The 13,531-nt window shown below is 35.0% G+C and overlaps 1 protein-coding gene across 2 annotated transcripts in view; it reads left to right on the plus strand.

Annotated features, from left to right (window-relative positions):
• LMBR1 (limb development membrane protein 1) overlaps nucleotides 1-13,531 on the plus strand; it is a 162,741-nt gene that overhangs the window by 66,873 nt on the left and 82,337 nt on the right. For both annotated transcript variants that reach the window (XM_044679823.1, XM_044679824.1), the window contains exon 5: nucleotides 890-993. In XM_044679823.1, coding sequence (XP_044535758.1) covers nucleotides 890-993 — 104 coding nt within the window. The remainder of the gene's footprint in view (nucleotides 1-889; nucleotides 994-13,531) is intronic.

Here is a 13,531-nt window from a genome sequence, read left to right on the forward strand (position 1 = left end):
ACTCATTGAATTCTCACAGAAATTCTGTGAAGAAAAGAAAGGTGACTAAAGGTAGATATAATAGCTTGATAGTGAAGAAAGGAACAGAAAAGTTATAAAAAATGTGGATTCAGCTCAAAAAAGTTATTTAGTGAGGGAGCCCTAAGCACTTTAATGGACCCTGAGGACAGCACAGAATAATAATAGATATTTCCAACCCTGTATTATTAGTATTATTATTAATAAAAATGTAAATTATATTTAAGAAGACAAAAAGGGAATGCATTTTAAAAAATATCTTTTTATTGATGTCTTTTGTTTATCATTATCATAGTTTTCCTCAGTACCCCTTCCTTGCCCCTTCCAGAGAGCCATCCCATATAACAAATGATATTTTTTAAGGACAAAAAAATGAAGAAAAAGAAGAGGAAAAAAGCAGCAGCATTGATCAGTACATTGACAAATGTGCAATGTGCAACACCTGTGGACCTCCTACCTCTGCAAAGGAATAGGTTGGGAGTGTCTTCCTATATCTTTCCTTTCAATTTCTGTGTGACTTATAATTTTGCTACATTCATTTATGATTTTGGGGTGTGGTTGTCTATTTACATTATTGTTTTCTTGATTCTGCTTACTTCACTTTGCATCAGTTCATGTAGATCTTTCCATACTTCTCTTTATTCATTACATTCATTATTTCTTACATCACATTAATATTTCATTACATTCATGTGCTACAATTTGTTTAGCCACTCCCCAATTAGCGAGCTTAACATATTTTATGGAATTTTGTCACTATATGGATACTTTATTGCTTAATTGGACATTTGAAGTTATTGTTTGTTCTTTTAACATTTCTGCAATAAACGTTTAAAATAATTTTCCCCCTCCCCCCTCTATTCTTTTTTAGGTTTGTGGAATCTTGCTTCTCTCTTTTCCAACCTTTGTTTGTTTGTGTTGATGCCTTTTGCCTTTTTCTTTCTGGAATCAGAGGGATTTGCTGGGCTAAAGAAGGTAAATATTACTTATGTTTCTAGAATATTTTAGTTAAGAAAATAAACCTTAAGTTATAGTAGAAATATGTTTTTTAATACCTTCAGTTTTATGTTTATAGAGAAAAATGTCTCTCTTAGGATTTTCTATTATTATTGTTTTAATGTATCTGCAAATTTATAAATTTTTTTGTTCATGTGAAATAAGATCTGCTAAACTATCTTAATTTTCAGCTTGAAGTTTCTGTAATTATTTTAAAATGCCTATTATAAATTAAATTTTTGTTTTGAAGATTGAAGAATTTGTCCATATTAAGTTAAAATACATACATTAATGCATTTTAAAAAGTCAATCTGACTTGAGAGTTGACATATAAAATCAAGTAAGGAATGATAAAAGAATTCTTAAAAATTTGGAGGCTTTTATTGATGTTTCAGTCTAAATGGGATAATTAGAAATGAGTGAATGGGAAAACCAACCCCCCCAATCCTCTCTTAAAAATTATTTATTAAGAATTCACATGTATTCAGAAATTTAAATTTCTTTTCATGCCAAATATTATAAGGAAAATAGCTTGTATTTACAACCTATAAAATCATTGAGTGGTATTAAGTATATTAAAAAGGTAGGTAGTTGTGAGCCTCTGATTTTATTTTAGATGAATTGATAAAGCATTTAAGTATATTGGCACAATTATTTTTGTTGTATTTAGTAGTGAAAATGGCCTGGATTCATTTCTTGCTCTGTTACGTAATTCCTTTGTTTTTTTAATAATTTTTATTTTTTAGAAAAGTTATCCATGGTTACATGATTCATGTTCTTACTTTCCCCTTCACCCCACCTTCACCACCACAACCACCCCATAGCTGATGCACATTTCCACTGGTTTTAGCATGTGTCATTGATCAAGACCTACTTCCAAATTGTTAATAGTTGCATTGATGTGGTAGTTTCCAGTCTACATCCCCAATCATGTCCGCCTCAACCCATGTGTTCAAGCAGTTGTTTTTCTTCTGTGTTTCCACTCCTGCAGTTCTTCCTTTGAATGTGGATAGCATTCTTTTCCATAAATCCCTCAGAATTGTCCTGGGTCATTGCATTGCTGCTAGTACAGAAGTCCATTACATTCTATTTTACCACAATGCATTGGACTCTGTGTATAATGTTCTTCTGGCTCTGCTCCTTTCACTCTGCATCAATTCCTGGAGGTCTTTCCAGTTCACATGGAATTCCTCCAGTTCTTTATTCCTTTGAGCTCAATAGTATTCCATCACCAGCATATACCACAATTTGTTCAGCCATTCCCCAATAGAAGGACATACCCTCGTTTTCCAGTTTTTTGCCACCACAAAAAGCGTGGCTATAAATATTTTTGTACACGTCTGTTTATCTATGATCTCTTTGGGGTACAAACCCAGCAATGCTATGGCTGGATCAAAGGGCTAGAGCTCTTTGGGCATAGTTCCAAATTGCCATCCAGAATGGGTTGGATCAGTTCACAAATTCCTTTGTGATTGTAGACAAGTCACATAATTTGTCTCTTTGAACTCCAACATATTGTGACTCAATGAGATACAGCTATCATAGTTGTCTCTGCTTTTGAGAATCTAGAAACTCTTCTCTTTCCTGTGTTCACGGGCATTACTAACCTGAGATAATCAATGCATTTTTATGGTGTATATAATAAAGAATCTTTGGGGAATTAATATGGAAACCTAGCAAACACTAATAGATGGAGTTTGTTGTGTTTTTTTTTTAATGTTTCAATCAACAAACATTTATTTTCTTTCCCTTCCTCCATCCAAATTAAATCCTACCCCCTAGGATCCTATAACAAATATTCATAGTCAAAGCAAATTTTCACCTTGTCCATTTCCAAAAATGGGAATCTCATCCTGAATCTTGAATCTGTCACCTCTTTTGTCAGGAGATGGATAGTATGCTTCATCCTTAGTTGTCTGGAATCATGGTTGGTCAGTGCAGTTTTCAAATTGGTAAGTTTTGTTTCCAGAGTATTCCTTATGATTATTCAGATTTAGTTCTTTTACTCACCCTGATCTTTTCCCAGTTTTCTGAACTCTCCTGATAAAATAAAATCTGGAAATGGCTAAAAGTGGTGTAGGCTTAATTGACATCTTTGAGAATTATAAGTAATGAGAGGCTAGTTATTCATATCATGATACCTGCATAGTTAATCACATAATACAGACAAAACTCCAAGAATTCAATTAACCATTCGTTGTATATAACTTGTGGTTACTAAATTCACTTAATTACAAAATGTGGAGGATAGCATCCAACTAAGAATTGTTGTGAGGATCAAATGAGACAAAACATTTGGAGCTTTTTGTAAACCTTAAAACTAAGTGTTACTTATTATTATGTCAATGATAATAGTAGCATATTTATGTAGTACATTAAGTTTACAATTTGTTTTCATGTATTCCATCTCATTTTTGCAAGAATAATGTGAGGTAGATTATTTAAGTCTTATCTTCATTTTTGCAGAAGAGGAGTCTGGAGCTAGTGGCAGAGTGGTAAAACTTAGATTAGATAGATTAGATTAAGTGCAGTGCTTAGATTCACATGCAGGTTTTCTAACTTCCAATTCCAGTGTACTTTCTTTCTTTCTTTTTTTTTTTCTTTTTAAAAAACCCTTATTTTCCATCTTGGAATCACTACTATGTATTGGTCCCAAGGCAGAAGAGTGGTTAGCCCAGGGTCACAGAGCTAGGAAGTGGCTGAGGTCAGAGTTGAACCCAGGATCTCTCGTCCCTGCGTCTGGCTTTCAATCCACTGAGCTACCCAGTGCCCCCTCACACCTCCCCGCACCCCCTTTTTATTTTAATTTAATTTTTTTATCCATTGTACTTTTATTCAGTGTACTTTTTATCCAGAGTACAATCAAAATTATTATACTAACACGTGACATTTTAGGGCTCTTGCATTTCAGTGATCCCATTTGGTCTTAGGTTTATCTTTGTCTCTCTTGTTAGAATATAAACCCCTTACAAGTAGAAATTGTTTAATTTATTGTGTTTATATCCCCAGCACCTGTCACAAGGCCTAGCACAAAGGAAGAGCTTAAATTCTTGTTAATTGTTGGAAAATATGGAGTCTCAAAGCAGATCATACGGTTAATAAAGGAGTAGATTTCAATTAGAGCCAGTATCTTCTACTTCCTGTCGTTCTTTTCACTGTAACACAACATCCCACCTTGTTATAAGGCACTGACATTTGTTAAGGACATTCTACCATGCTCAGGGTACATAGAATAGACACAGAAGAGTCTCTTTTTGGCCCAAGGATTCATAGCATGTATGAACATCGCAGCTTTTAACAATATGATGTAGACTTGCACAGAATAAGGCTACTTTGTAGTCGGAAAGTTTCACAGGCCATATAAAAGTTTTTGCATTTTGTGTTACCTAATAATCTATTCATTTGTACCTACTAAACATTATAAATTATTTACAAGCATTATATGCTTGAATCTGGATAGGTGAACTATAGGGACAAATATATTTGAATCTTTCTTAGAATAAATTTGAGTACTTTGAAGGCATTTTTCTCTAGGTGAGAGGCCAGAGAGATTTCAATTTTGCAAACTCTAAATAGTGTTCCATTTGGAGCACTATATTTTTTGCTTATTATTGTATGTTGAATTAAAGCCAAATTCCAGGACGTGCATAACCCATTTTATTCCCATTTAGTTATCTTTGCTTCATTGAGTATAATGCTATGATTAGGTATTTCTAAGACTGGTAGTGTTGCTAGATAGTGATTTAAAGATTGATATATTATTTAGCTTTTATATAAATTTAGTTTTGTGATCAAATAGCATACTCGGTACTATAGAAACTTAAGATTAACTTCCATTCCAGCAAAAGTTTTGTTTTGTATCATTTCTAGTGTAGATTAAAAAGTATATATTTATTTTCATTTTTATAAGACTAGGTAGGTTTGCTGGAAGTATGTAGAAAAGTCAAGTGAAGTTTCTTTTTTTGATTATGTTATATTCTCAATACTATAAATATTAATAGCTGCATGAACTATAATAATTTTAATTAAGTGGCATTCAATAAAAGATAAGTTATCTTTTTGTTACTTTTACAATGGTTTTTTCTTTAGATTTCATTACATTTGATAATTGGATATTTGAAGGGCTACCTTATATTTTGGTGGATACTTTGACAAACGTATTTAAGGAGAAAAAAATCATTGCATGGAAGAAGTATAAAGGAGTAAAAGAAGCATTCTTTTAAAAAATTAAGATAATTATTTTAGTGCTATTTTGACCTCTGGACAGCTTTTACATATATATGCACACATATGAACAAAATAAGTAAAGTATAATTAGAAATAATTGTTAAGAATGACACTAGTATGTTATTCCATCAAATAGGTATGTAAAGTTATGAACTAAGCTTGAATTCTGTTTCATATAACTTGAGCTATTAATCAGTCTACTCTCTAACACTAATTGTCTTCATATATGAAAGTTTATGTAATGAATTTAGTTACAACTATTTCAAAGATAATATATTTTAAATCTGTAGATTAGTATATACAGGCTTGATGATCATGTTATATCTATCTATCTATCTATCTATCTATCTATCTATCTATCTACAAAGGAGATTATATGGGTGATATTACAAAATTCCTGGATGTCTTATAGCAGCTTATAGTTTAACATGAACAGATAGATTGACATTGAAGCTTAATTGGGTATATAGTTCTTTGAACGAGTATGAGGTATGACTTAGGAAGTATTTAAAAGAAGGTATAGTGTATTTTAAAATATTCACATTACTCACATTTAAAGTGGCCCAGTGACAGTTAAAGAATCACTAGAATATTTTGTTTAAACCTACATAGATGAAATATATGGACAAAGACAATTCTGTGTCTTGAATATTTCTATAACATAGTTCATTACTTCCAAGGCATTCATCAGCATCATTCTCAAGGATGAGAGGTCAGAGAGACTTAATTTGTACAAGTTCTAAATTGTGCTTTACTTGGAGATGCTATTCTTTTTTGTTTATAGGTTGAATTAAAACCAGGATTCAGTTGATGAATGGTCACTTCTAATACATTTCTTCCCATTTGGTTATCCTTGGTTGCTTTTTTAAGTTTAATGCTGTGATTAGCTTGGACAGATTTCGAAAATGTTCAGTTTCCAATGGCATTGAAAGGCCATGGTTAGTTGTGTTGTTAGGAAACTATAAATTGGTGGGTTAGGCAGAATCATTTGACTAATGCCAAACCTATAATAGGGCTAAGTCAGATTTCCTTTTTTTCCCCTCCTTTTGACCACCCTCCTAGTACTATTTTACTATTCTTCAGTTTCTGGTGTATTCCCTAAATGGCATATGGCCCCACCATACTCCTATTGATTCCCCTGGGCAACCGTTTTAAAAACAGCTCCTTGCATATTGCGCTGATGCGGAAATTGGCTACTCACCATGGGCGGATGCAGTGCTTGGATTGAAAATCAAACTAAGCACAATTCTCTGTTTAGTTTTTAATTAAATGACTATGTTAATTCAAACAGGACATTTTAGGCCTGGGGGGTTAACTATGTCTTTTTTAAAAGGCTAAATTAAATGGCCTTTCTTCTCTCTTCTGACTACAGTGTATGTTTCCATTTTATTACAACCATCTCTTTCACATTCCCATATAATCCTAAGAATTAAGAAAGTATAAAGAGTATTGGGATAAAAGGTTATAGGTTTTTAGTAAATAAGCAGAATTCATTTTTTGGATTGGGAAATGTAAAGATCGCTGTATTTTATGTATTCTCTAGATTTATTTGTATTATTTTAATTCTGTATCTGAGCTCTAATTTAAATCTTGTGTCTATCTTAATTTATTAACCTTGGGGAAAAGGTTCTATTTCCTTTGTTTGTGGTTTTAGTTCTAATACTTTCTCTATAGTTTTTTGTATTGATTATAGTCCTACAAAATCCTTGAACCTGAAGGTTAGGCAAGTATTTTCCAACAGAACTGAAGTCCAGAGATTAGCTGTTTAATTCTCTCTCCCTTTGATACTACATGTATTCATATTGGAATATGAGCTCTGAAATTGAGGGTGTGAATACAGACTAGAATTTTTTACAATGGAAAATAGAAATGTGATTGTTTGGTCTTGTGTTTGTTTTAAGCATCATTTTAGCCCTTATTTTGGGTTTAAATTATCTAGAAAAGATTAAAATTTAGTGAATGTTACATTTTTTAGCCACTTAATGGCAATATAAGTCTAAGAATAGATTGAGAAATCAAAAAATTTTCCAGGAATATTTAGGTAGTATCTCCACCCTTATGCTTATCTTTGTATTTGAAGCAATAGCATAAAATTTAACATAAGCAACAGCAACATCCTGACCAATTATCCAAATTATCCAGACATCCCAAAATGTTCAGAGCACTACACAGAGTCTTTAGGATTAAGAGGTTAACTCCAATAACTTCAAAAGAAGTGCTTGATAATAAAAGCAAATAGTACAAAAATTTGAGGTAACTTCCTTGCTTAATTAATTAGGTGAACCAGGTGGAAGCGAAGAGGCCTGTGCTGGTGCTTAGAATGTCTATAAAGCTGAGCAACATGACAGCACAATAGAGGAGGAACAAAGATTGTTTTAATATGTTTCTATCCTGTGTCACAGTTTGAAATTGTCCTGGTTTATGTCCCTTTTGGCAAACTTACATAAAAGTGACCCTGTACTGTATTTTATGACCAGATGACTTTTTTTTTTCCAGTGGTTAATTTGTATCAGGCCTCCATCTTAAAGAGACACAGAAATGAGTAGGAAGTCCAAGCCTGTTTGTCTCATTGAGCTTTCATTGCATTCTTTCATTATTTTTGCTCGTTTTTGCCACTGATCATCCATAAATTGTTGGAAATGAGTGATTAAGGAAGTGCTGCTTAGTGTTAGTTGCACATGCACATACTTGGTATGGTTTTGGTGGGTGAGAGGAAATCACATACAAAAAGGAAAACTCCTGCTGGGAACCTTTCAAGGAAATTTAACTTACATAATGTTTTGATCATGGTGTTTATTACAGAAAATAGACTAATATTTCACCAGCTATTGTTATGTGTTAATTCAGTCTTCCCCTCACCTTCAAGAAAGACCTTATTCAGGAATTTGCTGTAAGACAATGTAAAAAATAAAAACAAAGCAATAATTGCAATCCAGTTTTTTTTCTTCCCGGGATTAAAAAGGATGAGAATCTGGCATTGCTGCTTTGCTGAGGTTTCTATTAGTATTCCCATTCTACTGTATTAAGAAGCAGTTTGTAAATAGAACTTTAAAGGGCTAGAACTTAGAATACTTTCTGAAACATTTGCAAATAAGAGTGTTTAATTTATTTACTTAACAATCTTTAAAAATGTTTTAAAAGTAGGCTTTTAAATAAGAAGAATAGAACACCTTATTCTTATCAAATCAGGCTTTTTTTGGCCACCATTATTAATGAAATAGTACCCTTTAGGGAACAGTGTCAGATACTTAAAACTTCTTTTAAAAACTTGAATTATATTTGTGATTGTTGTTAAAGCATTTTCAAAATTCTTTTTGTACTCTTTTGAAAAACAGTCAAGTGTATGTCAAGGAATAGCAATCAGATTTAGCTATTACTTAATAGAAATATTTTATCAATACTTTGTTTATAAAAAGAATGAATTTATAAAAAAATCAATTATCTCATTTGTATATCTATGTTTCTGAACCACTTATGCTACATGTCCTGTAATAGACACCAGAAACTCTCCCCCCTAAAATTTCTTTTTGTATATAGTATTGAAACAACATCGTAACTGATAAAAGGTGAAACTGTGACAAAATATTTGTGGAAAAAAATTTGTTGATATAAGTATTATGTTAACCAGATAACTAAGCTTTAACATTTATTTTATGTGATTAGAATAATGATGCCATTATTTAGGCATCTATATAAAAAACAGAAAGGTATCAGTTTTGGGGAGTGTGAGAAAAAAACAATTTTGTTATTAATTAAATTCACTGGCTACAACAGACCAGTGTTCATGAAGCAATTAAAATAGAAATTATTACTACCTTTCAGATCCTAATTCCCTAAACTGGAAAAAAAATTGGTGGGGGTGAATTTTATTTGAAACCAAAATTGAATGTCACATTTAATGGTGGCTTGAGAACTTCTGTTCAAATTAGGATGCCCACAGGCCTGTTGAGTAGGACTTACCAAATAGGCTAAAGTTTGGATTGTTAAAATCTTAAGTTTATTTGGCATTTAAGCTCATATTTATTTGCCTATAAAATCATTCATTCATTATGAACTTCAACTTTAATGCTCTGATCTCCATGAAATGTTTACCAGTATATAACAGAGTCATGCTACATTATATTACAGCCCATTTACTCATTCCATTAGTAACCAGAGACAAAGATTGTTTAATCAGAGACATCAAAGGCGACAGGGTTGTTTGGTAGTTTTGACATGAGCTAACATTTTAGATGGAGGTATGAGAGAACCTTTTTCAAAACTCAGACCATTAAAAATTCAACTACTTTAAAATTTATTAGTTTACACACTTTCTTTTAGAAAAGGGAATTTCTTTACAAGAAGGACAAATTCTTATTGTTTTAAGGGGTGGAGATAAGAGATAAAAAAGTTGTAATAGGACAACTGGTACATGCATGGGGGAGTCAATAAGTATAAGATCTTTGAAAAAGGGAAATATACATAATTTACTTATACTATTAAAATTATTGCACACCCTCTAAGTAAATATGTGGTACTCAGTTTCTGCAGCTTAAAGTTGACAGTACATTTAATGCCTCTAAAACAAAGTATTTCAAAGTTAGGTTTCTTGTCTGCCAAAAATTGACATATATCAGGCTTATATTGTAATCCTTATAGGATCTGTGATTTCATTAAGGGGGAATAACTGAAGCAAATTGAAACTTCTCTATTGCTTAATAGATAGTCTTCTACTCAGAGGTTGCCATGGCTGAAAGTTAGTAACTCAGCAGCCAATTTGGTGATAAGCTTCTGTAAATTTAGACAGGTTCTCTAACAGTATTCTGCTGCTGAGCAAAAGCAGTCTTTCCATCTTGATAAGACTTAACAGGAAGACTAAAAAAGCCTTAAAGGCACCTTAGTAAGCAAACACTTGACTGACGTGCCAGGCAGTGTGACATGGGGGCCAAGGGCAGCATTAGTTTAGGAAGTAAAAAGCAGACTTATTTGTTAAATCTTATGAGAAGAATGATGAAATTTTACGAGCAATATTGGCTGATAAGATAGTGAGAAAGAGTGGAGAGTAAAACCAATTTAAATAAGTTTTGCCAGAGACCCAACTAGGCAAAGTCATCTGGAGGGCATTAAGGGATGAAACTAGAAAGAGGATAACAAATACATGAACAATGGAAAGGATCTGCCAAAAAAAATTTTTTTTTATACCCTTACCTTCAGTGTTAGAATCACTGCTGTGAATTGGTTCCAAGGCGGAAGAACATTAAGGGCTAAGCAATGGAGGTTAAGTGACTTGCCCAGGGTCACACAGCTGGGAAGTGTCTGAGGCCAGATTTGAACCCAGGACCTATATTTTATCTCTCTATTTTGCCTGGCTAAAGCTAAGAGTCCTTGAGATGACAAGTCCTGGATGTGGCTTCACTGGGAGGGAAGGGCCAGGCAGTGTTTGTCGCAGCCCGGGCCTAGCTTTGGGGCCACGTTGAGTTTAAGACGTTCCCAGCACATCCAGTTGACATTTGGTGAGAGGGGCCTGCAGCTAAGGAGAGAGATGAGCAAATCTAGTTGATAGTCATGAAAATAGAAGCCTTTAAGAGATGATCTTGCACCAGTCACTTCACTAAGTTCTGGGAATACAAATGCAAACAGAAAGCATCCTTTTCTTCAAGGAACTTCTCTTTTGAGAGAGATGTGGGGTGTCTGGAGAGAAACTGTGGAGAGTCAGGAGGGAAGGAGAGAGAGCAATGAAGTGGGTCTGCCCTGGGGACTTTCCTAATAATGGAGACTCTGAAAAGGACTGACCTCTTGGAAGAAGGGACTGAACAGTCAGAGGGTACTTGAGGTGTGAAGGTCTGAGGAGAATCCGGAAAGGAATGTTAACCGTGATAGTCATCAGAGAGATGATCATGGTAGCCACTTAGCTGAAGGATAGGAGGGAGAGAGAAGAGAAGAGGACCAGCCCAGAGCCTGGGGGTGGCGGGGAACGCCCACCCACCTGAGGTGAAGAGCTTGGAAGATACAGCAGAACCAAGAGGGCAGAGTGGAGGCGGTCTCTGAGGTGTGACCAGCACGGCTAAATACTGCACGGGCTAAGAAGAATGAGGATTGGCAATTGAGAAATCATTGGTAGTTTTGGATAGGGCGAGTTCACTTTCATGTTATCAAAGGCTAGATTTAGGACAGTATAGAACAGTGATGGCAACCCCCCTTCTCCCCAGGGGAGGGAGGAAGCACTGGCATTGTTTGCTGGGCAGAGGGGCAGGGAGAGTGAGGCATGTTCTCAGGCACATGGAGAGAGGGAGGGGAACAGCTCACCCAGAGTCCCTCTGGCTTTCTAGTAAGGAGCTCTGGCAAGTGATGGTAGGTATGGCCACAGAGAGGGCTCTGTGCCCTGGCATGTGTGCCCTAGGGTCGCCATCAGTGGTATAGAAGAAGGGGCAGCAAGGTGGCTCAGTGGATAGAGAGCCAGGCCTAGAGATGGAACATCCTACATCCAAATCTGGCCTCAGACACTGCCTTGCTGTATGACCCTAAGCAAGTCACTTAACCCCCATCCTCCAGCCCTTGCTGCCCTTCTGCCTTGGAACCAATAAACAGTACTGATTCTGAGATGGTAGGCACGATTAAAAACAAAGTATAGAAGAGATGATGCCCGTGGAAGTGGATGCCCCGAGCCTGGAGAACTTTCTCGGGTCTGGCTAAGAAGTCAAGAGTGGTTGTCAGGGGTGTTCAGATCAAGTGGGCCTGCAAGACCCCCGTCTTTCCCACTTTCCCCCCCTTATTTCCCTAAAATTCTTAATCTCTTTTGTTCATTTAGATAAATTTTCTTACTGTTTTTTCTCATTCCAACCTGTAGTTCTAATTTCCCTTTTTAATCTCTGGCTTATTTCTTCTAGCCATTCTTTTGGTCCGGGACCACCCCATTTTTTCCTCTGAGTCCCTGATTATAGTTGTTATGGGACTGTTCTCATCTGGATTTTTTTTTATTCTCTTAAGGCATAGTATTTCCTCAATGCTGTGACATGGAACTTCTGGCTCAGCTCTTGGTGGCCTCTGTTTCCTAGGCACCAGGAGTCGGTTCTGTCCCTTGCTGGGATGGCGACATGCTCAGAGGCTTATATGACTAGTCCTGTTCTCCCTGTGCTGGGATCTACTTATGGCTGCTGGTTATGTCCCTTGCTTTTATTGGGATAGGTTAGGACTGAGATTAAGCTTTTGGGTTCTGATTGCTAGAACCTGCATTGGCCTGGATGTGCTTGCCCTCATTGAGAGATATGGCTGGAGTCCAGGCCCTTTGTGAGAGCTGCACTGGGTTCCCTGGCCCAGCATTTTCCTCTCCCACTGCCAGCTTCTAGCCTGTTTACTGGGGCTCACCCTGGCTTCCCTGAAATCACCCTTTGAGGGCCCCTGCTGGTTTTTGGATCTCTTTTTGGAAGATCTGCACTAGATTGAGGGGCTTACTTTTACTCTTCAGTTTTCTTTATCATTGATCTTTTTAGGATCCTTTTCAGATATTTGCTGGGACTTATATGGAAGAACTGAGCTTTTCTATGATTTTTTAGGTTCTCATCTTACCTGGATGTCCTTGGTTCTCCTACATTTTATCAGTTCATACAGCACTTCTTATCCTTCTCTGTAACTTCATATTCCATATTTAAATTTTCTGATAGTTTATTGATATCAATTTTGTTGACATATCACAATTTCCACAGTTGTTCCTCAGTAGATAGGCATTACTTTTTCATTACTATGAAAATTGCTGCTATGAATTTCTTGGTATATATGGCGACCTTTACTTTGTCTCCTTGGAGCATTTTAGTAGTGAGATTGTTGGGTCCAAGGTTATGACTTTTTTGCATAATTTAAAATTGATTGTAAGAATGATTAAATTGATATATAGTTCTGTCAATATTATGATAGTATGCCTGTAGTCTCAAAGTCCTTCCAAAATTGATTCTTTTTATCTTTGCCTATTTGGGTATGAGCTGAAATCTTAGAATTATTTTAATTTACAAACCTTTTTTTTTTTTTTACTGATTTGGATTGGTTTTCCTCTGGTTGTAGTAGTGTTTTCTAGTTAGTAGTTTTCTTTTGAAAACTGTTAATTTTTTACTGTTAGTAAGTTTTGGAAAGGTGCTTACTCTTAACCATTTATATGATAATGTTAACATATATACCATTAATTTACATAATAGTAAATATTATATAATGTCTTAAATATTTATGTAACTTCTTTATGTGTCTTGGATACCATATTTATATTAGATATTGATAGGATTCCCTTAATCATTATTAATTCCCTTGTTTGTTCACAAAGTCT

Source organism: Gracilinanus agilis, chromosome 5, assembly GCF_016433145.1.
Source record: "Gracilinanus agilis isolate LMUSP501 chromosome 5, AgileGrace, whole genome shotgun sequence".
In the NCBI taxonomy this organism is placed as follows: domain Eukaryota; kingdom Metazoa; phylum Chordata; class Mammalia; order Didelphimorphia; family Didelphidae; genus Gracilinanus; species Gracilinanus agilis.